Source organism: Lithobates pipiens, unplaced genomic scaffold, assembly GCF_037356315.1.
Source record: "Lithobates pipiens isolate NorthernLeopardFrog02 unplaced genomic scaffold, aLitPip1_a1.2 Scaffold_23, whole genome shotgun sequence".
Taxonomy (NCBI): Eukaryota; Metazoa; Chordata; class Amphibia; order Anura; family Ranidae; genus Lithobates; species Lithobates pipiens.
In genome coordinates, this window is record NW_027507785.1 from 42,768,270 (window position 1) to 42,793,118 (window position 24,849).

The window sequence follows — 24,849 nt, forward strand, 5'->3', positions numbered from 1 at the left end:
CGCAAGACATCTGTAGGCTTGTTTCAAGAGGAAGCAAAATAAACCCCCCCAGGGAACCTACAGCCAGTATTTTTTTTTACAACCTGGGGTTCCTTCTAATTACACTTCCCTGGATCATGATATTTTAATTTTAGCCTTCAATAACTAGATCCGTGGATATCTGCTGTAATAACATCTCCAGTATTTAATTCCATTGCAAAAGAAGCTGCAGCTGGGAGTTATAGGAGGCCACCATTGCTGACCTCCCGATAAAGTTGTCTGTCTGGCTGTTAACCTGACCCCCTGGCTTCAGTACTGCATCTAATGGGAGTTTCATAGTACCGACTGTCCATGAGATGATTCCTAACTGGGTCTTGTACCATGATGCCATCCATTAGGCCAGGCCTTAAAAGCAGACCTCCACCCTTCTTATCCATTTTCCATTACAAGACTCTCCACCCACATGTCTGGTTTCTCACTCCAGGACTGACATACCTTCTGCTGCACACTTACATCTGGCATCCTAGGAGGCCTTATGGCAACACACAGCAAATTTGCATGCACCAAATCTTCAGGAGGCTGGCTGGCTAATATTTGCAGCTGGTCCCCTAATGACATTAGGGGAATACCTAACGGTATTTGCAGCCGGTCCCCTAATGGCAGGTGTGCGCATCATTAGGGGACTGGCTGGAAGAACCAGGAAAAGACAGCTGGCTCCCGATATGGTGGTGTTGGGAGGAGGCTACGTGGGAAAAAAAAAAAAAAATTTAAAAATAAATACGCGCATTATGTGGGTCCTTTAAAATTTTAACAGACACTGCGATCTGTTGAATAAATGACTGCCTGCACCAGATCAGGCCCTTCCGTAAATGTATGCAGAAAATCAGAGGTCAAATCGTAGGCATTTCCTGCAACGTCTTATGCATTGCCGGCATTAGAGTAAGGGTGCAACCATATTGGTGTAGTTTAGCAATTACAGAACAAAAGCAGGCAAGCATGTGCTACAGTAAAAGTTCAGGAGCTTCATGAACACCAACCTGCCAATTTAATCCCCATCTGTGTACTACAGATCTGCTGGCATGCAGGAGGCAGTGTCACAAAAGAACTCCCTGTCCTAGCTCCCTGTGGCCCAGCTCAGCGGAAAAACGTACATTGTAGATTCAGCATTTCCTCTGTGCTGTGCAGAAATTATATAAAAAGGACATTGGAGGGGAGAGGAGAGCAGAGTCTCAATCACAGCAACCTGCACCTGACTGCAGAGCAGACTCAAGGACACGATTCTCTTTCACGCTGTGCGTCCGTCTGTCAGAGGCGGCTGCAGCGACGTCATCATTCCCTGCACATCATCCATTAGCATCACCTCCGCTGCAGCTATACCAGCTCATTGGATTTCCATTTATAGTCCAAGGGGTAAATTATACAGTGGATGAAAAACGCATACAGGCAAAATGGTGCATTGGGCCGTAATGCACAGCAAACAATCTGAGGTCATTCTTTTAGAGTTTTAAAAAGTACAATCCAATCTAAATTGGATTACATTTCTAAAGGTAACACTATGTAGAAGCTCTGGTTTTTATGCAGGCGTTGCTGTAGTGCACAGGGAACAAGGTGGATTAAAAATAAAAATATACACACACACACACACACACACACACACATTTTTTTTTTTTAATCCACCTTGTCCCCTGTATACATTTTATATATATTTTAGTATTTATTTTCTTTGATGTTTATCAAATTTATCTCAATAAAATGCTTTTGGAGTAAAAGTTCTTGAATATTCCTTTATCCCATTGTTTTGCAAATCTGTATGATTGAATCGGTTCTGATATTGCTGCTTTACTAACCTGACAGCTTATTATTCTAAATAGGAAACCTTCATTTTGTCTGCAAATATTAAAGACTAACTACCAGCAAGAATGAGTCCTTCCATAAAAAATAAAAGGAAAGTATAAAAATGGGGGAATTTGAGACTTTAGATGAGGAAGATAAATATATGTGCCTCCATCCCGGGTTCAAGTAAATAAAAAGGGGAATTTGGATCTTTGAAAGGCTATTGGCTGGTTATGGTTTAAAAGATTATGTGGACATGTTTGTTAACATATAAATGTCAAAACATATACACACACACACACACACACACAGTCATGTCATAAAAAAACATGCCTGAATGTCATGGACAGCATGAATAATGAATATATGTATACATATAACAGCACATGATAATGCAGACATAGCAATACTGTAAAAATGCATGTATAAAAACACATATCAATTTGGCAGCACGTGACAATATTAATGAATTGAGTGTAGATAGTGTTAGAAGAAATGAAAAGGTGGTAGTTCTAGATAATTGCTGTTAAAGCATGATGTTAGATCCTGAAATCCCGACGCGTTTCGTGTATAAAAAAAAACACTTCCTCAGGGGCGGATGCTTCATAGTACTTATAAAAAAATGAAAAGTGGTTACGTCTAATATCGGATAAGCACAACAGGAGAGAGCAGAATTGTCAGTCCAGCAGACCAAAGCGGAATATGGCAAGTATGGGGCCAGAAGGTGTCTGTCCCGGGAGCTGAAGTGGTCTAAAATCCCGTATCGGCCGGGCGCCCAAGTGCACCCCTACAGCACAGTTTGCCAATCTCCATATTGAAGGGATAGCAGCCAATGGGGTCTACAATGGGTAAAGATATATACACACACACACACACACACACACACACACAAATCACTGTAAGAGAATCCAACTACCAAGAAACATTAGAGACAAAGAAGAAAGTGACATAGTAAGCACCAATATAATGGGATCGCTAGGTAATTACCTTAGGTGTGTGCATATAAGCAAAGTACAGCTACAGGTTGCAGTGTCTACACGTGTTCAGCAAAGAGAACTGTGCTCAGAGATGTGCCTTGAAAATGCCCCGCACGGGGGGGGGCTCCAACCAACGTCGCACACACCAAATGCAAGGAGGGGCCCCAGCCCCTGGACGGCTAATGCACCCGTAGCTGGGGATGCTGGCATCAGTCAAGTCGGCAAGGAATGGAAAACTCGCGATCCAGCCATGGAGCACGGCGTTAGTGACGCTGATGCTCTAAGGGCAGCCACCCGCTCCCCCCAGCCAGGGCGGAAGGAGAGGGAAAGAGGAGGGCACGCAGAGCGCATCGCAGCTCCCAGGTAACAATAGACAGCCCAGATGACAAAGCACCCACACCTATACTGCCAGAACTTTATATTTAAAGAGCACCTGCTATTTCAGATCCATCATGGCAGTGCCTGTTAGAGGGCATCCCATTACCTGCTGTCGCCACATCCCTCACCTTGTTGTGTCACTGCTGCATCACCAGCCGTCCCATTAAAGTGAATGGGACTGTTGGTGAGTCAACCACGGGTCAGAGGATAAGGAGCCACTGCGGGACAGAGCTGACAGTTGCTCTTTAAAAATTAGGAAAATTCACCCTGCACGGGGAGGAGAGCCCAATCAGGTGACCTGTCAAGGTCATGGGGCCAGCACTTCCTCCAATTAATACGTTTTCTGATGCGCCAAACCGGGGGAACTTCATGACACATCGCAGGCTCCACATCACTGCCTGCATTTTATGAATGGGCTGTAAATTACAAGTGGTGGTGCAGGGTATGGCATGGAGACTGTGGTGAACCATTCTGAAAAAAACAAAACAATGCTTCTCAATATGCAATCACGTGAATGTTTGCCACTTTAAAAAAGGGGAGAGGGAGAGAAATACATGAGTTTTTGTAACTTTAGTACTAATTTTAATAATAGGCCTGCTCAATGCACATGTTGGGGGGGGGGGGGGGGGGGAAACACACACAACCACACCACACCACACCCGGACTAATCATCAGATTAGCTGCATTGACTGATAGTTACCATTAGGTTAAGCTGGTCATAGATGGTTTGACCTGTTGAACCGGCTGAGATTTCAACCATCTATGGGACAACCAACGTGTCAGATTTTTACACGCGATTGTCAGCGGCTATAGCCACTAGCAAAAAAAATAAAAAAGGGAAATGAAAGGAAAAATAAAATCAAACGCCATTGAACTTCATGCTATAAAAAAGGTTTGCAGTATAAGGATTACAAGGCATCACTCCTTTTCTCGTAAATGAAGTTTTGCAATAAACTTTATGTTTACACATCACAGCGGAGCAGGAAATCAGTAAAGACAACCTAAAAGTCCCAGCTACCTATTTACTAAACACTCACATGGCATGCGTCCAGAGGACGTTCCCCCGAGTCCTTGACTTGAATACTATATGGAGAATGATAGTTGAGGGAGATCAACAGTCCTAGAGATAGACTCCTTATAATACATACAAAATGTTGGCCACACACCAGTAGAATTTGGCACGGACATTTATTTTCGTATGTGTGTTCCAATTTCTAATGGTCACAGAGGTCAAATCATCAATCATTTTCAACTGAAGTGATGAGAAAATTAGGAGTGGGATGGAAATGTTAACTGGAAGAAAGTCACATATTGTAATGTACAGTCTAGGTACAAAAGATACCGGTTTATTTCCAATCAAATAGCAGATCTGGGCAAAATTTTGATGGCTTCCAAACAAAAAAAATTGGTTGACTCAATGGTAGCAAGATGGAAACAATATTTTTAGAACGTCTATACAAAAACTAAATTCAATTGGTGTATGGCCAGCTCTAGTGAACCTGTGCCCAGACTATGGACGTTAAATTATGGTCATTCTTACCAACCATTAAAAAGAGCTTTAAAACCAAGTCATCGCGCCACCGCCCCCCCCCCCCCCCCACCCCCTCTTTTTTTTGGGGGGGAATTAGGGGTATAAAATAATTGATCGGTGCACCGAGAGATATTAGGACCATGAATAGCTAGAGAGGCTGGGGCCCTCAAGTAGAAAAAATCATGTGCGCAAAAAGCAAAACGCACAGCAAAAAGCACTGCAGAAACGCAGCAAAAGGAAGCTGCATAGGTGTGTACCGAGCCTTATGCTGACCACAGAGAAGAGAATATTCAGGCAAAAAAATCTTTGTACATTCGCTGAATGAAAAAATATATACATTTTCACTTGTTTTTAACATTCTGTTTTTAAAACGAATGTAATTTCTGAACGAAAACCACATACACTATCTGAAAATTCCTTTGACCAAGAAGTTTTCTATTTCCAAATATTTCCATCACCGTAGTTGAAAATGAAAGTCGATTTGACCTCACTAACGATTAGAAAATCAAACGAACGAACGTTCTTAAAATTACATTTTTTTTGAAGGAGAGACAAGAGACATTGTTGATTTTGTTTTTAAATAAAACAAATTTGATCTGAGTCAGATGATATTTACCAGATTCACCCTTTAATAGTACATCTCCTCTAACAGTATATCTCTTCTGTCTGTTATTCTCAGAGTGGATTCCATATTTTTCTCCCTAACCATATAGTTGGTTATTTATCTTTACCACTGCATAGAGATATTTAAGAATAGTTAATTTGTAAAGTTTAAAAAAAAATTAAATTATACACCACACTTTTTTTAAGGTTATTAACCGTAAAAAAAAAAAAAAACGTATCCTTTTTTTGGCTCAAAAACAACCCAAACCGATTACCGATTTGTGCCCATTAACTGGCCCAAAAACGAACAAACTGGCCAAATAACCGAATTTCAGCTGATTTTTCGTATAGTATATGGCCAGCCCATAGGCTCTGTACTCCCGGGGGACAGGAAGGATTAGCAATCATGTGACCACTCTGATAGTGTGACACAGTGGTCACAAGACTGGGCGCCTGTCCCACCAGCTACCTTTTGTTAGTGGGGACTAGAAGCTGTCTTCCACAGGTCGGTCTCTGTGCTAGGAAAGCTCAGCGAGCGTACTCCGAGCACAGACAGCCACCCAACGACACATGTCCGGCACACACACACACACACACACACACACACACACACACACACACACTACATGGGTGGCAACATACGAATTCTCAAAAGATCAACAAAGACGACTTTAAACATGCGCGCGTGTGCGTGATGTGGCACTGATGAAAATACAGAAGAAAAAAAGTTTATTTACTTAAAGAGGAAGTAAACCCTGATGAGTTTACTTCCTCTTTCATTCCCTGCAAAGGCAAAGCATAATGGACTACTATGCATCGCATAGTAGCCCATTATGTGTCACTTACCTGACACAGGAGCCAGCGAAGTCACCGTTGTCCCCTGTAGTTCGGCACATCCATCTTCTCGGTGGGGTCTCGTGGCTTCGCCGAATGACATCGCTCCCGCGCACGAGACGCGTGGCATCTTAGTCATCGAGGATGCCACACTCAGTGCGCATGCGCGCCGCTGTCTTCGGGCAAATATCTCCTAAACCGTATAGGTTTGGGAGATATTTTGTGGACCTACAGGTAAGCCTTAATCTAGGCTTACCTGTAGGTCAAAGTGGTTTGTAAGGGTTTACAACCACTTTAAAGCAACAATAGGCCCTGCTTTGACGGGTAATCAATTATTCATATGCATTTTAACCTTCCTGTGGATGCACTGCATACCTTTTGAAAGCTTAAAGCATTGGTTTACCCAGCATTTCATATTACTGATATTTGCCTGTTGTGCCATGTACTTGTATGATAAAGTCCAAAAAAAATAAAAAATAAAATTAAAAATAAAAAAGGGGGGGGGGTGAAGTGGAGTGCAGAGCGCCACCGGATCAAAACACAGCCGCAATCTCCTCTGTACCCGGCGCTCAGTCACGCACAGTCCCGCCTCCTGGCCAGCATTGGACCACTGTTCTGTCTATCACAGGAGACGGGACTATGTGTGACTGATCGCTAGGTACACAGGAGATCGCAGTGCTGTGTAATCAGGCACTGGCGAGGCTGGAGATGGGCAATGTGCAGGCTGCATTCATTTGCAATGGAGAGGCTCCACTGATGGCCAATGGAGAGGCTCCACTGATGGCCAATGGAGAGGCTCCACTGATGGACTGTGATCCTTATTTTGGTTCAAAGTTCATTAACAAGGGATGATGGGGATTCCGCCACGGTACTAGAGGCAGCCCTTATGGGCTTGTATGAGAGCTTATCATACCTGGTGTATAGGGGTCCAGGGGCCTCTCCTTCCCTGACAGTCTCCATGCGAGTAACGATGCGAGCTTGGGACAGGGCGCAGGTCTTGATGAAGCACGGAGGGGGGTGCTGGTCGCCGGACGCCCCTCTCTGGTTCAATCCCAGGCTGCCGCATTTTGGTGCGATCCCTGACCCGGTGATATGGGCCAGGGTTGGCATCAAACAACTCATGCACATAGTGGGGGGAACTAGGCTATACACTTTTGATCAACTGAAAACGAAATACAATCTACCGAACTGGTATTTTTTTTCGCTACCTCCAGTTGAGACACGCCTTCCTCACCCAGTTCGGTTCTGATGCTTTGGAGCTGGGTGTGTCTCCCCTGGAGAGAGTGCTGCGGACGGGGGACCTTTTGAAGCCCTTGTCCGCGGTCTACAAAGAGCTGTTCGTTGATAGACCCAGTGTGGTACAAAAATGTAGGGACACATGGAGCGCTTTGGTGCCGGACTTTGGGGGGGAGGACTGGGACGACATGTGGGCCTATCCTTTCCAGACTCTGGTGTCGGCCAGAGATAGACTTATTCAATATAAAATTCTATACAGGGTACACTACACACCTGCAAGGATAGCTGGAATGTATGGTACGGGTGCAGCGGAGTGCTGGAGGTGTACGGAGGACCGAGCTGGTTTTGATCATATATTCTGGCAGTGCCCACAGATTAGGGACTTTTGGAGGGGAGCGACGGACACCATACAAACAGTCCTCTTGGTGCCGATTCCTCTTACGGTCGCGGTTTGTTTGCTGGGGCTGGTGGAGGAGTTGGCTCCTAGAAGGGCACAAAGGACTATGATATCTCTGTCTTTGTTCTATGCGCGTAAAGCCATCCTGCTATATTGGAAAAAGCCTGAACCACCTACTGTGTCCTATTGGAAAAGCCTGATTAACAAAGCACTTCCACTATACAGGGCCACGTACCTTAGTAGGGGATGCTCCAAAAAATTTGAGAAAGTGTGGCAGGGCTGGCTGGATGCCAAAGATACTTTGAATTAGTTTGCTGAGTGGGGAGAGGACTCCTGGATAGCCAATGGGTGCACGGGGCAGGTTGATGCTATGAGACCTAAGGGTCTTTCTGTTGTGCATTCGGAGTCAGGGTGCATCATTACTTTTTGGGGAGCCAGTTTTTCTCTGAGGGATACGGCTGATGTATATGTTCTGTGATTTGTATTTGACTGGGGGGCTGCACAGGGGTTCTGGGTCATATGTTATATGTGTTGTTTGTGTTGAAAAACTGTTAATAAAAATAAATTTACAAAAAAAAGTTCATTAAAATGTAAGTTTTTTTTGCCTGAAACGTCTCTCTTAAAATGAAGGTGCGTGTTATACACCGATAAATAAAAGGTATTTATAATTTTTTACATTTTTATTATATCTATACACAAATGTTTTGCCCTTTGTTTCAATTTTAAACTGAATGGGCTGTTTTACAAGGTGATGGTTTACAGCCACTTTAATTGAACAAGCTGAAGTTAGAAGCCGATTGGCTGCCATTCACAGCTGCACTAGATTTTGCACTCTCCAGTTTTAGTAAATTAACCTGCGTTTAGCTTTATAGAAAGGTATTTAGTCTTTCTGGGTGAGCGCAGCTGTCTCTTATTTGCTTATAGATGGCTAGAAGATGGAGATAGGCATTGGGTTCAATGGGAGTTCAGTGAACGCTATGACAATTTCCCTGCTTGGCTGTTAAGCAGCCACCAGCATCCCAACAACCAGGGAGTTGTTATTTAGATAAGACAAGGATTCCAGCTGGCAGGTGAATGTAAACAAAGGGGCGGCACTGGGGACTGACACATTAAGCAACAAAATAAAAAACAAACCAAAAAAATAAAAAAAATAAAAAAAAAAACACAACACACACACACTTTATACCAGAACCCCATCAAAGAATGTAGTCTGGCTGGTCACGAGAGGTGGAGGTGGGAGGCGCACGTATGCCACCCTCGCCTTCCTAACCATGCCAAGCCACATGCTCTCAACACGGCTTTTGGATTTAGCATCCGAACTTAGGCAAGTAGGTAACAATCTGGTCTCAGTCATCATATACCATCATTGTACCCCCATCTGAGCTGCTCAGACATTAAATTGAGGCAAACGATCCTTCTATTCGACCACCAATGTGAAGGGCTAAACTGGACACAGGATCATTAGGATGTGGTGGAAGGTGTCCATCAATGTTGTACTAGATACTTATATAACCAGGTGGCATTCCAGCCGTGGGAAGATGGCCATAACATTGGTGGAAGTGTTCAATCCTGATTCGAATGATGCATAAACACCCCACTATAGCGAGGTACCGGGTAAAACTAGTCTACTCACCAGTAATAAGCAAAAGGCCAATGCTTGGCAAGTGTTCCTCATGTTGACTTGTAGGAGAGGGTTTTTTTTTTTCTACCAGAAATGATCTGTAAAAAGAAGACAACCAATATTAAAATGGGCTCAATCACTGTATCCATGAAAAACACAGGCAGAAATAAAAGGATGACTGAGGTCCTAGTCCGTCCACACTCCATCCAAAGCTAAAAAGTTTGGATTTTTTATGCCAACTGCAGTTAAACAGCTACATGGAGCTGAAAGCATGAATATTGGAACAGTTTTATCATACAAAAAGGTTTGAGATGCAACAAATGTACACTTTGTGATATGGGGGATGTTTAGCTCTCATGGTAGATGCATTTGTAAAGCGAGTCCACGTCAAGTGGGAACAAAAGCTAAGGGCTTGGTAGCCCAATTTTATTAAAATGAAATTAAAGCAAAAGTTCACAAAACATGAATTTCCCATGCAGGGGTCTTCCCCAAACAATGAAAAATGCTAGCTCACCTGGCTATATTTCAGCAGCTTTGCTACAGTTAGAATTGGTCTTCCTGACCAGAAGCTCCCTTGGCCTTGGTTGCACCACCTCACAGCCTGATCCTGGCCCTCCTGACAGGGTTTTCCAGCCCCTCTTGGGTTTTGTTCTTTCAGAAACTTTTAGACTTCCTCCAGCCCCCCTGGAGCTGCTAGCTGCCTCAGCCCCCAGACCCTCTTTTGGTCTTCCAGGCCTGCATAGTGGTCCGGACTTTCCCAGTCCTTTGGGCCAGAAGTCCCCCTTACAAGGGATGCAGTCTGACAGGAACAATCAGATTTCCTGACGGGTCTCTCTCTCCAAAGGCAGCAACTGCCCTGAACTACTCTCAGATGTGGCTCATGATAACCCTGCATAGTTGTGCACCAACACAGGCTGCAGGCATCTAGCAAAGGCCGGACACAGGACTGAAGACTCCATTCCACACCCAAGACTCTTTGAAACCTTCAAGCGCCAGGCCCCGATCCTGAACTATAAAAACCAAAAAGGAGAAAAAAAAAAAAAAAAAAAAAAAAAAAAAAAAAAAAACACACCCTTAAGACGCAAACCACCCGCTGGAGCTTCGCAAAGTGGATCTTTGAGAGTCCCGTGTCATCGCTATACCAATTAACTGAACTCTCACTGCGGCAGGGCCTTGCACAGTCCTACCCCTGCTATGCAGTATGGTTGGATGGTGCAAACATTTATTTTTTATTTTTTGGTCCTGCAATACTAAATTGCTTTGCATTTATTAAGAAAAGGCCGAAGGGCGCCCGTGCCCAGGTGTTCACAATACAGCAGGGTAGCCGTGCCACACAGAACCCAATAGAGACCATTGTACTAACGGTGACTACTACAGTGACTTCCACCTTCTAGAGGAATCCCACAGGTATGGTATACACATATGCCTCGTTTCCACTGAGTGGAACAGTTCGGGTCGGTACAGTTTGGAAGGGTTAGAATGATCCGGCCTATTCAGGTGACAGTTTCCACTGCAAGTCAGACCGCCACAAGTGGTACGGGGTTTAAAAATCAATAAATAAGCCTTATGACGGGAGCATTGATTTTTTTCTGTCCGCCAATCAGTGGAATGTATTGTGTGATGCCAGTAGCTCCGCCCTAACCATACCATTTTCTATGGCCCCACATCTGAAGCAGGACCATGAATGGTGCGTTACGGTTCAGTTGTATGGGCCGCTTTCATAATGGAAACACTCAAAATAGCGTACCGTGCCGAACAAACCCGAACCACTCAGTGGAAACGAGGCAATAGTTACAAACTGGATCAATGTAAATTGTGCAAAAAAAAATAAAAAATTTAAATATAAGAGTCTATATCCGGAATGCTTCTTAAAACACAGGGCATGCAAAAAAAGAAATTTATATATATATATATATTTATTTATTTTATTATTAATAATAATAATAATAATAATAATAATAATAATAATAATAATAATAATAATAATAGTAGTAATGTTGGGTTTTCAATTGTAAGATGGCCAGACATTTAAGCGACAGGAAATTCGATCTGCCAATAGTTTTGAGACCAGAGGCTGTTAAAAAGGAGGACAACAGGACAGGAAAAGAATGTTCACATACATTGAAGACATCCCTCGGTGTAATCCGCAGACGTTCTTCAGTATACAGGGAAATCTATGTGGACAATAAGCACTTCTCTGCAGATCACACAAGCTGCTTATTACTAAGGGCATCACTTAAAAATCTAGGTGTGTACGGATCCCCAAATCACAAACTCTGCACCACACCGGGAACATTTTAGAACATCTACCACAAACTTTTACTTTACTATGAAGAAACAGGCTGCAGTGCAGCACAGCGTCAGTCTCTTCTTGAACAAAGGCCAGATGGTTTCTGTCGGACATGTTCTGTCAAGAGGCATTGAATGACACACTTTCTTCCCCTACAACACACCATGCGGAAGTGACAGATTTATATCAGTAATATTGCTCCAGTGATGACAACCTCAGTGGGAGGCCTCTGTCGGTATCATACTGCAGTCGTCGGCAGTTTCATTATACTCATCAGAGGATGTCACGGTTCTCGTGGTCCTCCTTACTCATGACAGCTCCCGGGTCACAACGTGAACGGCTCACCACTCTGACATTCAGCTGTCTATATATAAAAGGCTCCTTGCCTGATCTAATTAAAATTCTATTACGAGAGACCGTGTACACACAGAACAAGTATAGCACAGGGCGGTGCTTTATTAAAGGCAAATATACTGCAAAGGGAATTGCTCTAGAGCCGAGGGGAAGCTCTGGATCATGTGTAATAGTTTTTTTCTAATTATTTTCCTTGCATGTGATTGAGTATTCTTTGCAAAGTGAAGCTTTACCGCATTTACCAAGCTCTGGATTAAGTGTACTTTCTGTGCACAGTATATTTACCTTTACTAAATCAACTCCAATGTGAGAAACTGCTACCACCACCACCTAGATCCCAATTCTTAAAGTGGTAGTAAAGTCGGACCTATAGTAAGGCATACATGTAGGCACATGTATACATGTAGGCACTGCAAATCTCTCCTAAACCTGCACAGGCTGCACTGGCATACAGTGTCGGACCTTCAGTGTCTGTGCCATAAATGGCATCTCCCGCACGCATGTGCAGAAACTACATCATTGCGCCCCCGTCCATTCATGTAGCCGGAGGACGCAAACCCAGAAGGAAGACTGGGGAAAGAAGTCAGCCCCCTTAGCTGCAACAGCGCTGCGCTGGAGGGCTTTGTTCTAAGGCAAGTTTCTTCATATTATGCTAGTATGCGATGCAAACTAGCACATTATGACATTGCCTTGCAGGGGATTCCCCCCCCCCCCCCCCCATAACTGGTTTACTACCACTTGGCGACCGCTGCACGCCGATACACATCGGCACAATGGCAGTGGTGGGAAAATGGGCGTACCTGTATGTCCCCTTTAATTGGCACAGCCGTCGGGGGCTCGCTGTGTACAGAGTGACCCCGCGGGACCGGCGGATTTGTTGTCCGCCAGTCTCCCGGCGATCGGGTCACACAACAACACAAAACGGGGGAAGCGGCTATGTAAACAAGGCATATCCCCGTTCTGCCTTGCAACAACAGAGATCACTGCTCCCTGTCATAGGGAGCAGCGATTGCCGTAATGCGAGTTGTAGACCACCCCCCCCCCCCAGTTAGAATCACTCCCTAAGACACACTTAACCCCTTGATTGCCCCCTAGGGTTTAACCTCTTCCCTGCCAGTGTCATTTACACAGTAATCAGTGCATTTTTATAGCACCGATCGCTGTATAAAATGACAATGGTCCCAAAATAGAGTCAAAAGTGTCCAACATAATGTCGCAGTCGCGATAAAAATTGCAGATCGCTGCCATTACTAATACTTTTGTGCAAACCAATCAATATACATCTTGAGTTCTTAAATTAAAAAACAGACAGGTTTGCGTAAGCGAATTTAACAGCAATTTTACTGAGCTGTCTGAATGTGTGTTTTTCCCCCCCTTTTTCTTTAATAGCAATAATGGAGTTCTTCTCTAACACACCGATAGATCTAACCGTCCGCTGGGAGCCGCACTCGAGTTCGACCTACAGCTGCTAAATTAAGCAGTCAGCGGTGAAGCTAAATATAGAAAAGAATGGCAAGGAATTTCTGCTATGTCATCACCTGAAAGACAGAGAGAGAGCTCAGGAATGGGAGCCGCCACCGAGTCATCTGTACGGTGGATGTTACTTCCTACTGTATGAGAGGGACGGGATATGCCATCTATTAGTGTCCATACAGCAAGGACACTGCTACTTCCTACTGAATGGGGACATGAATATGGGGGGGGGGGGGGGGGGGGAGATTAGGAAGTGCCACATATGCAGCAAGGACACCGACACTTCTACTGTATAGGGACAAGAGGAGCAGAATATGACTTACATGATCCAGTCAACAAGGAGGTCATCACTTTTTACTACATAGAAGGGACAGGCTGTGTCACCTAAATTTATACAGTAAGGAGGCCACCACCTCCAACTGTACAAGGAACATGGGTCACCTTTATCATCAATAGAGCGAGGTCACCAGATAATCTATTCAACAAGGAGGTTAAATCACCTTTTACTACAGCCGAGGCCATCCGAAAAAAAAAAAACCTTGTCATGCCAACAGTAAAGCATCCCGAGACCATTTATGTGTTGGGTTACTGCTCAGCCAAGGGAGCGTGTGGCTCACCCACAATTTTGCTCAAGAACACAGCCATGAATAATGAATGGAACAAAAACACCCTCCGAGAGCAACTTCTCCCAATCATCCAAGAACAGTTTGGTGACGAACAATGTCTTTTTCCAGCATGATGGAGCACCTTGCCATAGGCTAAAAAGTGATAACTACATGGCTTGGGGAACAAAACATTGAACTTTTGGGTTTATGGCTAGGAAACTCCCCAGACCTTAATCCTATTGAGAACTTGTGGTCCACCCCCAGACACGTGAACAAAAAAAAAAAAAAAAAAAAAAAAAAAAAAAAGAAAAATCACACAAATTCTGACAAACTCCAAGCATTGATGGGCTGCCATTAGTCATGATGTGGCCCAGAAGTTGATTGACAGCATGCCAGGGTGAATTGCAGAGGTCTTGAAAAAGAAGGGTCAACACTGCAAATATTGACTCCATGTAGTGCAAGGGCCTGCCTGAATGCATACAAATTTAAATTCTTCAGATTAACCAAAAAACATACAATATGGAGGTCAAACCTTAAAACAAGAATATGCAGAAAATTGAATAGTGTGTATGGGGTCTTAAGCGTCTAAATCTTTTGACAATGGCAAAGAAATGCTTGTAATTATACTTTAGTATACCATAGTAACATCTGACAAAAAGGATCTAAAAAACACTGAAGCAGCAGACTTTGTGAAAATTATTATTTGTGTAATTCTCAAAACTTTTGGCCAGGGCTGTACAAGGATGAGTAGGACAGGTCATTTCTAATCCATACAGCAAGTTGCCTGCTACTCCCCAACTTACAAGAGACAGGATGTGTGACCTACATGATCTACTCAACGACAGGTCATCACGTTTCACCATACAAAAAGGTCAAGAGGTACAAGACATGAACCCTATATCCGCAATACGCCAAGATGTCTACCACCTCCAACTGTAAAAAAACGAGAGGGACAGAGCATGTGATCTATAGGATCCACTCAACTAGGGGGCCCATCATGTTCTACTGTACAAGGAGCAGAGGACTCATACAGCAAGAAAACCACAACCTCCTACTATACAAGGATTAGGAAGTGTCACCCAGGTAATTTCCACAACAAGGAGAACACCAGCTCTACCTGTACAGGAACTAGGATTGGTCACTTACATCAGGCATAAAGCAAGGGGACCACTACATCCTACTGTACAAGGATGAGGGGGGACGAGTCACTTATCTCACCCGTACAGCAAGTAGCTGGCTACTCCCTAATGTACAAGAGACAGGATGAATGACCTATCCTATATGGATCTACTCAATGACTAGGCCGTCAGGTTTTACCATACAATGTCAAGGAGGTACAAGACATGACCCCGGTATCATCAATACAAAAAGATGACCACTACCTCCTACGGTAAAAAAATACAAGCAGGATAATGCATGTGACCTATATGATCTACAACAAAAGAGGCCATCATGTTCTACTGTACAAAGAGGAGAGGGAAAGGATATATGTCACCTATATCACTCATACAGCAAGGAAACCACTACCTCCTACTATACAAGGATGAGAGGGACAGGGAGTGTCACCCAAATCATTTCCACCGCAGGGAGAACACCACCCCTTTCTATACAGGAACTAGGACGGGTCACTTAGAACAGCTATACAGCAAGGGGGCCACTACTTCCTACTGTACAAGGATTAGGGGGGCAGAATGGGTGACCTATAGGATCTATTCAACAAGGAGGCCATCACTTTCTACTATACAGAGATGATGGACAAGAGGAAGTGTCACCTAAATCATTTATACTGCAAAGAGACCACTACCTCCTACTGTGCAAAAGATTAAAGGGACAGGAGAGGTGACCTATATGAACCACCCAACAAGGTGGCCATCACACGATTATACAAAGACGAGGAGGATAAGATATGTGACCTATATGAACCCCTCAAACATGGAGGCCATCACATTCTACTAAACAAGAATGAGTGTAACAGGACATGTGACCTATATGAACCACCCAACAAGGAGACCACCATCTCCTACTGTATCAGGATGATAGGATGGGAAGCCAGCTCTACAAGGCCTTGTGGCAGTGTAATCAACAGCATCGCCAGCACTGGAGATAGAGAAAAACAAAAAGCACACAACTATCCTGAAGGTTATTCACAGGATGTTATGTTGATACATCCTTCTTTCAGACAAGGAATGAAAACAGGAACCACTTCTGAGAACTGTGACTTAAAGTGAGCCTGTGCTTGTTAGGTTATTAAAGTGTACAGCTAGGAAAAGATTTCAGTAAATCTCTATAATACTTGTACATTTCTTCAGGTTTTACCCCTTTACAGATGCTACAAGCATCTGAAAGAAATACAGTACAATGCTGCCCCCGCCTTAGCTCTTCTTACCTACACTATAGAACACCTCCTAATTTTCATAAAACAAGGAGATATAAAAGGAGGGGTGCTGTAGTCCAGAGGAGATGAACTCCGGCGGGGCTGACAACACTGCTTGGGATTTCAGTGCAGCGAAGGCAGGGTTGTCGGCGATCAATACAACTTAAAAGCCCAAACTCCCAGAAACGCTACAATGGTTACCCACTTGTATCTATCAGGGGGGGGGGGGGGAGGGAGAAATAGGAAAACCCCTTTTCCTTAACCCGATCTTACACTACCGCCGGCAAACAGCACCCCCGCCAGTGGGCTAATACCTCAGCGTTATTACATCCAATGTAGGATCAGGGAAGTAAAAACGGCTTTACCCAGTCCAAGAGACCTAAACAAGCAGCAGCAGACTGATGGCATCTCCTCAGCCTTGGCAAACAGAAGGAAGCATTTCCCCACAGTGTTTAGACTCTACATTACAACTTTGAAGCAAGTCACAAGGTGGGAGGTGACAGCAGGGGCTGATCTGCATCAGACATTTGTGAACACGGCCAAGAACTGCATAGGATGCCAGGATATACATGAATGTTTCATCTTTGAGCTGGCATCTCAGTCCTGAAATTAGACAGTGACCCCCCAGGTGATGCCTTCATCCTTCTGGGGAGAAAAGTAGAGGAAGGTGATTGTCAGAGGGGAGAACGCAGAGAGAGGTAATACCCAAGTGCATTACACTTAGCTTATGGGTTCACTTTAAAACAGGGCACAGTCACAGTATACTGGACCTACCATCACAACAGCGTCCTCTTTCTGGTCCTGTGGATCTAATGTACAGTGATAGGACAAAATATGGGAAACAATACTCGAGGTGGAGAGATTCTTGCTCAGAATTTGTTTCCATCACAAACAAGTGTGAACAAGCTGAACCTGGCCAATTCTGGGAGGAAACATCTACTTAGTGAACATAAACAACAAACAATAGTACACCGAGCCATCCATGACACCCCGAGGAATTGGCCCTTTAAATAAAAACATCCCGCTGCTGCATCCAGGGAGTGATGTACGAGGATGTAGAGCTCCGGGCCGGATGTGAACTTCCCATATCCATGGCATACGATGAGGTCACATCATTGCTCATTATAGACAACAGTAGAATTTCTAAAACTCCGGATGCGTCTACATTAAAATGGACGGTTGGATATCCTGGACTACCACCATGCTGGAAGTAATCGCTCACAATACAAGGCCTAGTTAAATCTGGACTCTGAGATGAGACAATATCGTCCAAAATACAAGAGTCTTGTACAGTACACTATATTACCAAAAGTATCAGGACATAATAAAAATGTTATAATATATATTTTACACACACACACACACACACACACACTTTAATGGCATCCCAGTCTTAGTCCGTAGGGTTCAGTATTGAGTTGGCCTGCCCTTTGCAGCTATAACAGCTTTAACTCTTCTGGGAAGGCCGTCCACAAGGTTTAGGAGTGTGTCTATGGAAATGTCTGACCATTCTTTCAGAAGAGCATTTGTGAGGTCAGGCACTGATGTGGATGAGAAGGCTTGTCTCCACTCTTAATTCATCCCAAAAGGTGTTCTATTGAACCCTATGGACCAAGACTGGGATGCCATAACAGTTAAAGAGGAAGTAAACCCTGATGAGTTTACTTTCTCTTTCATTCCCTGCAAAGGTAAAGCATAACAGACTACTATGCATCACATAGTAGTCCATTATGTGTCACTTACCTGATATAGGAGCCAGCGAAGTCACTGCTGTCCCCTGTAGTCCGGCGCATCCATCTTCTCGGTGGGTCTCGCTGCTCCGCCGCTGTCATTCGGCGATGACGTCACTCCCACGCATGCGCATGCCTCGCTCAGTGCACCGTAGACAGCGGTGCCTGTCTTTCGGCAAATATCTCCTAAACCGTATAGGTTTAGGAGATATTTCTTGGACCTACAGGTAAGCCTTAATCTAGGCTTACCTGTAGGTCAAAGTGTGTTGTAAGGGTTTACAACCACTTTAATGTGTGTAAAGGCAGGTGTCCCAATACTTTTGGGACCATAGTGTATATTCTACTTTGAATCTTGGTGTGCTTTTTGTATTTCTCCCAGATCTGTGCAGTAATCCAGCGTGACACTTTACCTCTGTGCAGGAGCTTCCTGTAATTAAGACCACTGACTGCTGCTCCCTCTCTTTGTGCAGGGTGACTGGTCTGGTCTCGGCCCCTCATGTCATTTTCTGCTGGCAGCCTGTAGTGGGTGGAGCCTACTGGATCCCTCCCACAGCTCTGCACAGGCTATGTACAGCACATGGATCACGGCTACTAATACAAACAATATTTGGATAGGAATTTGGGGGTTCCAAAATGGTAGATATTGAAAAATATATTTAAGTGAAAAATTTGGTGTGTAGAGTTCAGCTAAAAAAATAAATAAATAAATAAAAAATAAAGAAATAAAAAAGTGGCAATTGTTAAAGGGTGAAAGGCAAACAAGTGGAACTTTCCCTTTATTTGAAAAAAATATATAAATAAAAAAAAAAAAGACAGGGGTTGAGGAGAAGAGCTGGTACCTGGTTCTCACAGGTCCCTGCTCCCACTTCTGCCTGGCTTGCCTAGGCCAGTGATGGCGAACCTTGGCACCCCAGATGTTTTGGAACTACATTTCCCATGATGCTCATACACTCAGCAGTGTAGGCTAGCATCATGGGAAATGTAGTGCCAAAACAGCTGGGGTGCCAAGGTTCGCCATCACTGGCCTAGGTGATCCGAGCTGAAGTTCACCCCCCACGGCCTTCTAAGACACATCACAGGTCCCTGAAGACTGCCGGACCATTCACAAAGTCCAGCGACACAGCCGGCTTCCCTAGATGCCGCTGCCTGAACCCAAAGCCCAGTCAAGAATCGGCCCGGGTGAGGACAGCGCTGAATCTCTAGACAGGTAATGCCCGGTACACATGATGAGCATAGCGGATGAATGGTCGTGTTTTTTTTTAATGCTATTCTTATATAGAAAAAGAAGGTTACTAGAGTCCCAAAAATTCCTGTAAATAGAACGTCCCGCGATAATGTATTGTATGCCTTCGTTTGGGAGCATGCACGGTCTTGGTCACTTGATTTTTTATGGACGAATACTGTACTGATTAATAAACAAAAATGGTTTGTTCCGTTATGGTTTAAGAATTTTTATTTTATTTTTTTTGCGCTTGAACCTTCGGATATTTTCACAGGAACTGCCATTATCAGCTTTTGAAAGCCGCGTACCAACGATCAGATTATTGGACGATCACTCTGAAAACAGTATTTTTTTCGTCTGATTTTCTCAACGCGTGTACTAGGCATACGTTTTTTTTTGGGAGTAGACTGGAGCTCCTCTTTAAAAAAGTGGTGGCCACACATGCATTTATAAGATTATTCGATGTAAATAAAACGATCGCACTGAACAAGAATCACTCTCTCCATTCTAAATGATTAAGCAAAAAAAAAAAAAAAAAGTGTTTATTGAAGTTTTCACATACATAACTAAAAGTACATAAAAACCACAAGCAAAACAGACCAGACAGGAATAACCCACCTTATCCAAGCGCTGCAAATAACTCAGCTGCTTGGAAGGTTAAGTATTTTTTTTTTTTTTTTACTGAGTGTTATCGAAGGTGTCATAACAATGGGAATGGGACCTTCCTCAGTCGCCGCCCGTTTCTATGGCAACATTACAAATAAATCAGCGCTACGGCCGGCGTTGAATTGCGCATGTGCGAAATCAAGAGGCGCATGCTGGTTACCCAGCATGCACTTCTCCATACATATTCCAGGAAGCTATCATGATTGGACTTCACAGGCCCACATTAAATGATGGATACGGCCACTAACAGAGAAATTATATTTTACAGTAAGAAATTTATATTTTTCAATAATCTAGCAAGATCATTGTATACTTTTATTTAGTTAGCAATAATACTAGGACAAAAAAAAAAAAAAATTGTTCACCGGAACTCTGCTTTAACGAAAAAATAAATAAATAAAATAAAAAAACCCACCCACACCACAAGAGAAAATCAGTACTACCCACACAGGGGTGCAAAAGCAATGCCATTAGGGTAGATATTACTTGCATGGGTGGCACATGGATCATCAAGGTGTGGTTGGTGCGAAGCATTAAAACAGAATGGCAAGTATAAGGCAAAATACATGCAACATTAAGTGACAGCAAATCCTCCAAAGATGACCCCGCATTGGTTGGGGGATGCAGATCACAGGGGAGGACTATCCATGGCAGTCCAACAAGAAATCACGATGTAGCTGTAGTGGGATCAGCCAACCACTTACATCAAACCTTTATCATATTTTGCTGGACAACCCCTATTCACATTGGTAAACAATAGTCTTCCACTCTACAAGGATACCCAAGTCTTTCAAAAGGGGATAGAAGGTGGAACCTGCTTCTTCCAGTAGACGAGTACTATAGCCTTTCTAGCTTAAAAAAGGTAGAAGGTCCACCAATATTCTCTCTGCTACAGTGGGAATTCGATTTTCTACCAGCCCCAGTGTACAGATTTCCATGGAAAAAGGGATCCTAGTTACCGACACCATGTTTATCATGGAAAGCACCCGACCAAAATCCGGCAATAACTGAACAAGTCCAGAAAACATGGGGGAATAAAGAAATAAATCACCTGGGAGAATGACCACATCTCCAGCACACTGGAGGATGAGAGGGAGACACGGCATGAAGTCTAGAGGGCATAAAATAGGACCCGTGGAGAATTTTGAATTGGGATTTGCTTGTCTTGTGAGGAAACCAAAGTACGGCAGGTCCCATAAGTCGCCCCCAGCCGTCATTGTCCAGAAGGAAAACCACATTCACCATTGGAGAAAATATAAATTCCGCCCTGCTCCTTCCAATTTTCTCATCACTGCAGTCAAAAAGGAACATTGATTTGATAGGGAAAAAAAAAAAAAAAAAAAAAACTTTGCTAACAAAATTCTACTAGTGTATGGCCAGCTTTGCAGCAGAGATTGATGGTTCCAGCAATAAAAATTCTCAATTTTTAGCCATGTACCTCTACTACTTTGAGTAACGGGAGGGATCACATTCCCGCCATTGTGTTCCATTATGTAGGAGCTGGTCTATAACAGGGCCTCTTGTACTAGCTTTCTCAGAATGAGTTTCTATTGTTTGCTACACAAAGACGGCAGCAAATGAAATGAATAATACAGGAGGGCCCCAGGGCATCCTGCAGATCAGGTGACCTGATAACCAAAATGTGAAACCTCAGATGGTCAGGTGACCTTTATGTTCTGTAAAGAATCAGAAAATGAAATGAGAAGTCAGCGGGTCACTTGGCAGCACTGGGATTCTGGCGCCACTGTTCCTCCATGGTTACGAATGGCTGCATTTGGGTGTCTCCCCTCTGGATGCCCCGATTTCCCCCCAAAACCTCAAGAACATTTATATACTGTATTTAGCCGAGACTGTCTCTAGTATGTATACAGCCAAGTGCATATACATTACACTGACGGCACTACCTGCCAGGAGTTTGTATGTCCTCCCTGTGTTGGTTTCCTCCATGTACTCACATTCCGAAAACATGCTACTAGGTTAATTATGTATATATGAATGAATTTGAGTTAGGAACCTATAGATTGTAAGCTCCTTGAAGGCAGGGACTGATGTGAGTGTACAACACACACACACATTATAATTATATATATATATATATACACATACACACACACACACATACATATACACACACACACACACACACACACACACACACACACACAGGGCCTTGAAAAAGTATTCATACCCCATGAACATTTTCCACCTTTTGGTTGTTACAACCAAAAATATAAAATGTATTTAAATTGGGACTTTAAGTGATAGACTAAGCCCCTGTACACACGGTCAGAGATTTCCACAACCAAATCCGTCGGATCTTGTCCGAAACTGTTGCATACACACGGTCGGACAAAGTTGGCGAAAAATCTGATCTTTCAGAACGGATGACGTCATTTCGTTATGATGGGACTACATTCAGGCTAGTAGCCAATAGCTTTGATGTAGGAATTTGATCTGAGCATGAGTGGCACTTGGTCCGATCAAAATTCTCTACACATGATCGGAGTATGTCCGATCGAACCAGTTGGTCGGGAAATATTTCCAACATGTTGGAAAATTGGGTCCGACGGATATTCCGACGGAATCAGTCCGATGCATACCACACACAGTTGGATTATCCGACGACACGGTCTGATAGGACACATTCCGATGGATTCTCCGACCGTGTGTACAAGGGCTAAGGCTGGCCATACATTATACAATTTTCTTCTATAGATTTCCTTTAGATTTACCAAAAACCATATAATACGAGGTCCAATCTAAACACTTTCAGTTTGTATGCAATCAGGCAGGCCCTTTTACTACACAGTTGGTAAGGTAAATCTAAATGAATGAATGAATGAAATACTTATATAGCGCACAATGCGAACTGAATCGCCTCTAGGCGCTGAAGGGAATTGAATAAGAAAATGTTATGGTGTATGGCCAGCTTTATACAAAGTGGCACATAATTGTGAAGTGGAAGAAAAATGATAAAAGGTTTTTTCCAAATAAATATCTGAAAAGGGTGGCATGCATATGTATTCAGCCCTTTACTCTGATACACCCTAACTAAAATTTAGTTGAACCAATTGCCTTTAGAAGTCACCCAATTAGCAAATAGAGTCCAACTGTGTGCAATTTAATATCAGTATAAAATGCAGCTGTTCTGTGAAGCCCTCAGAGGTTTGTAAAGCCCCGTACACACGATCAGATTGTCTGCTGATTTTTTCCTTCAGGTTTACCAAAACCATGTAGTGCAAGGGCCTGTCTGATTGCATACACATTGAAACCCCTAAAGGTTTGACCTCATATTATATGGTTTTGGTAAATCTGATGGAAAAAAAAAAAATCTGCAGAAAATCTGATATAGTGTGTATGGGGCTTTAAAGAACCTTAGTGAACAAACAGCATCATGAAGGCCAGGGAACACACCAGACAAGTCAGGGATAAAGTTGTGAAGAAGTGTAAAGCAGGGTGAGGTTATAAAATGTATATATTTTAATATCCCAAGCTTTGAACATCTCACTGAGCACTGTTCAATCCATCATCCGAAAATGGAAAGATTATGGCATAACTGCAATCCTACCAAGACATGGCTGTCCACCTAAACTGACAGGCCAGGCAAGGAGAGCATTAAATCAGAGAAGCAGCCAAGAGGGACATGGTAACGCTGGAGGAGCTGCAGAGATCCATGGTTCAGGTATGAGAATCTGTCCACAGGACAAATATTAGTCATGCACTCCACAAATCTGGTCTTTATGGAAGAGTAGCAAGAAGAAAGCCATAAGAAGTTCCATGTGCAGTTTGCAAGAAACATGGGGGACACAGCAAACATGTGGAAGAAGGTGCTCTGGTCAGAGGAGACCAAAAATTCCACTTTTTGGCCTAAAAAGCAAATAAATAAATAAAATCCATAACACTGAAACTGCACAATCACCTTGCACACACCATCCCCACCGTGAAACATGGTGGTGGCGGTATCATGTTCTGAGGAGGCTTTTCATCAGCAGGGACAAGGAAGCTGGTCAGAGTGGATGGGAAGATGGAGGGAGACAAAATACAGGGAAATCTTAGAAGAAAACCCGTTTGAGTTTGCAACAGAACTTGTCCTGCTGGGAGGTGAACCTCCACCCCGGTCTCAATGACCCTAAACATACAGTGAGGGAAAAAAAAAGTGTTTTGATCCCCTGCCGATTTTGTACATTTTGCCCACTGACAAAAATGATCAGTCTATATTTTTTAATGGTAGGTTTATTTTAAACACCGAGAGACAGAACAAAAATATCCAGAAAAATACATTTCAAAAGTTATAGATTGATTTGCATTTTAATGAATGAAATTATTGCTTCCCCATCAATCAGCAAGATTTCGGGCTCACAGGTGTCTTCTATACAGGTAACAAGCTGAGATTAGGAACACTCCTAAATGGAGCACTCTTAATCTGAGCTTGTCATCTGAAAAAAAAAAAAAAAAAAAAAAGCCACCACACACACACACACACACACACAGCAATCAGATTCCAATCTCTACACCAAGGCAAAGACCAAAGAACTGTCCAAGAATGTCAGGGACAATACTGTAGACTTACACAAGGCTGAAATGGGCTACAAGACCATCACCAAGCAGCTTGGTGAGAAAGTAACGGTTGGTGAGATTATTCGCAAATGGAAGAAACTTAAAATAACTGTCAATCTCCCATCGGTCTGGGACTCCATGCAAGATCTCACCTCCTGGCGTGTCAAGGATCATGAGAACGGTGAGGAA

At 43.4% G+C, this 24,849-nt stretch overlaps 1 protein-coding gene across 3 annotated transcripts in view; it reads right to left on the reverse strand.

Moving 5' to 3' along the window:
- The window catches only part of RELT (RELT TNF receptor), an 84,807-nt gene that overhangs the window by 40,131 nt on the left and 19,827 nt on the right, over positions 1-24,849 (reverse strand). For all 3 annotated transcript variants that reach the window (XM_077451474.1, XM_077451472.1, XM_077451473.1), the window contains exon 2: positions 9,402-9,487. In XM_077451474.1, the coding sequence (XP_077307600.1) occupies positions 9,402-9,443 (42 nt within the window). In that variant the 5' untranslated portion in view covers positions 9,444-9,487. The remainder of the gene's footprint in view (positions 1-9,401; positions 9,488-24,849) is intronic.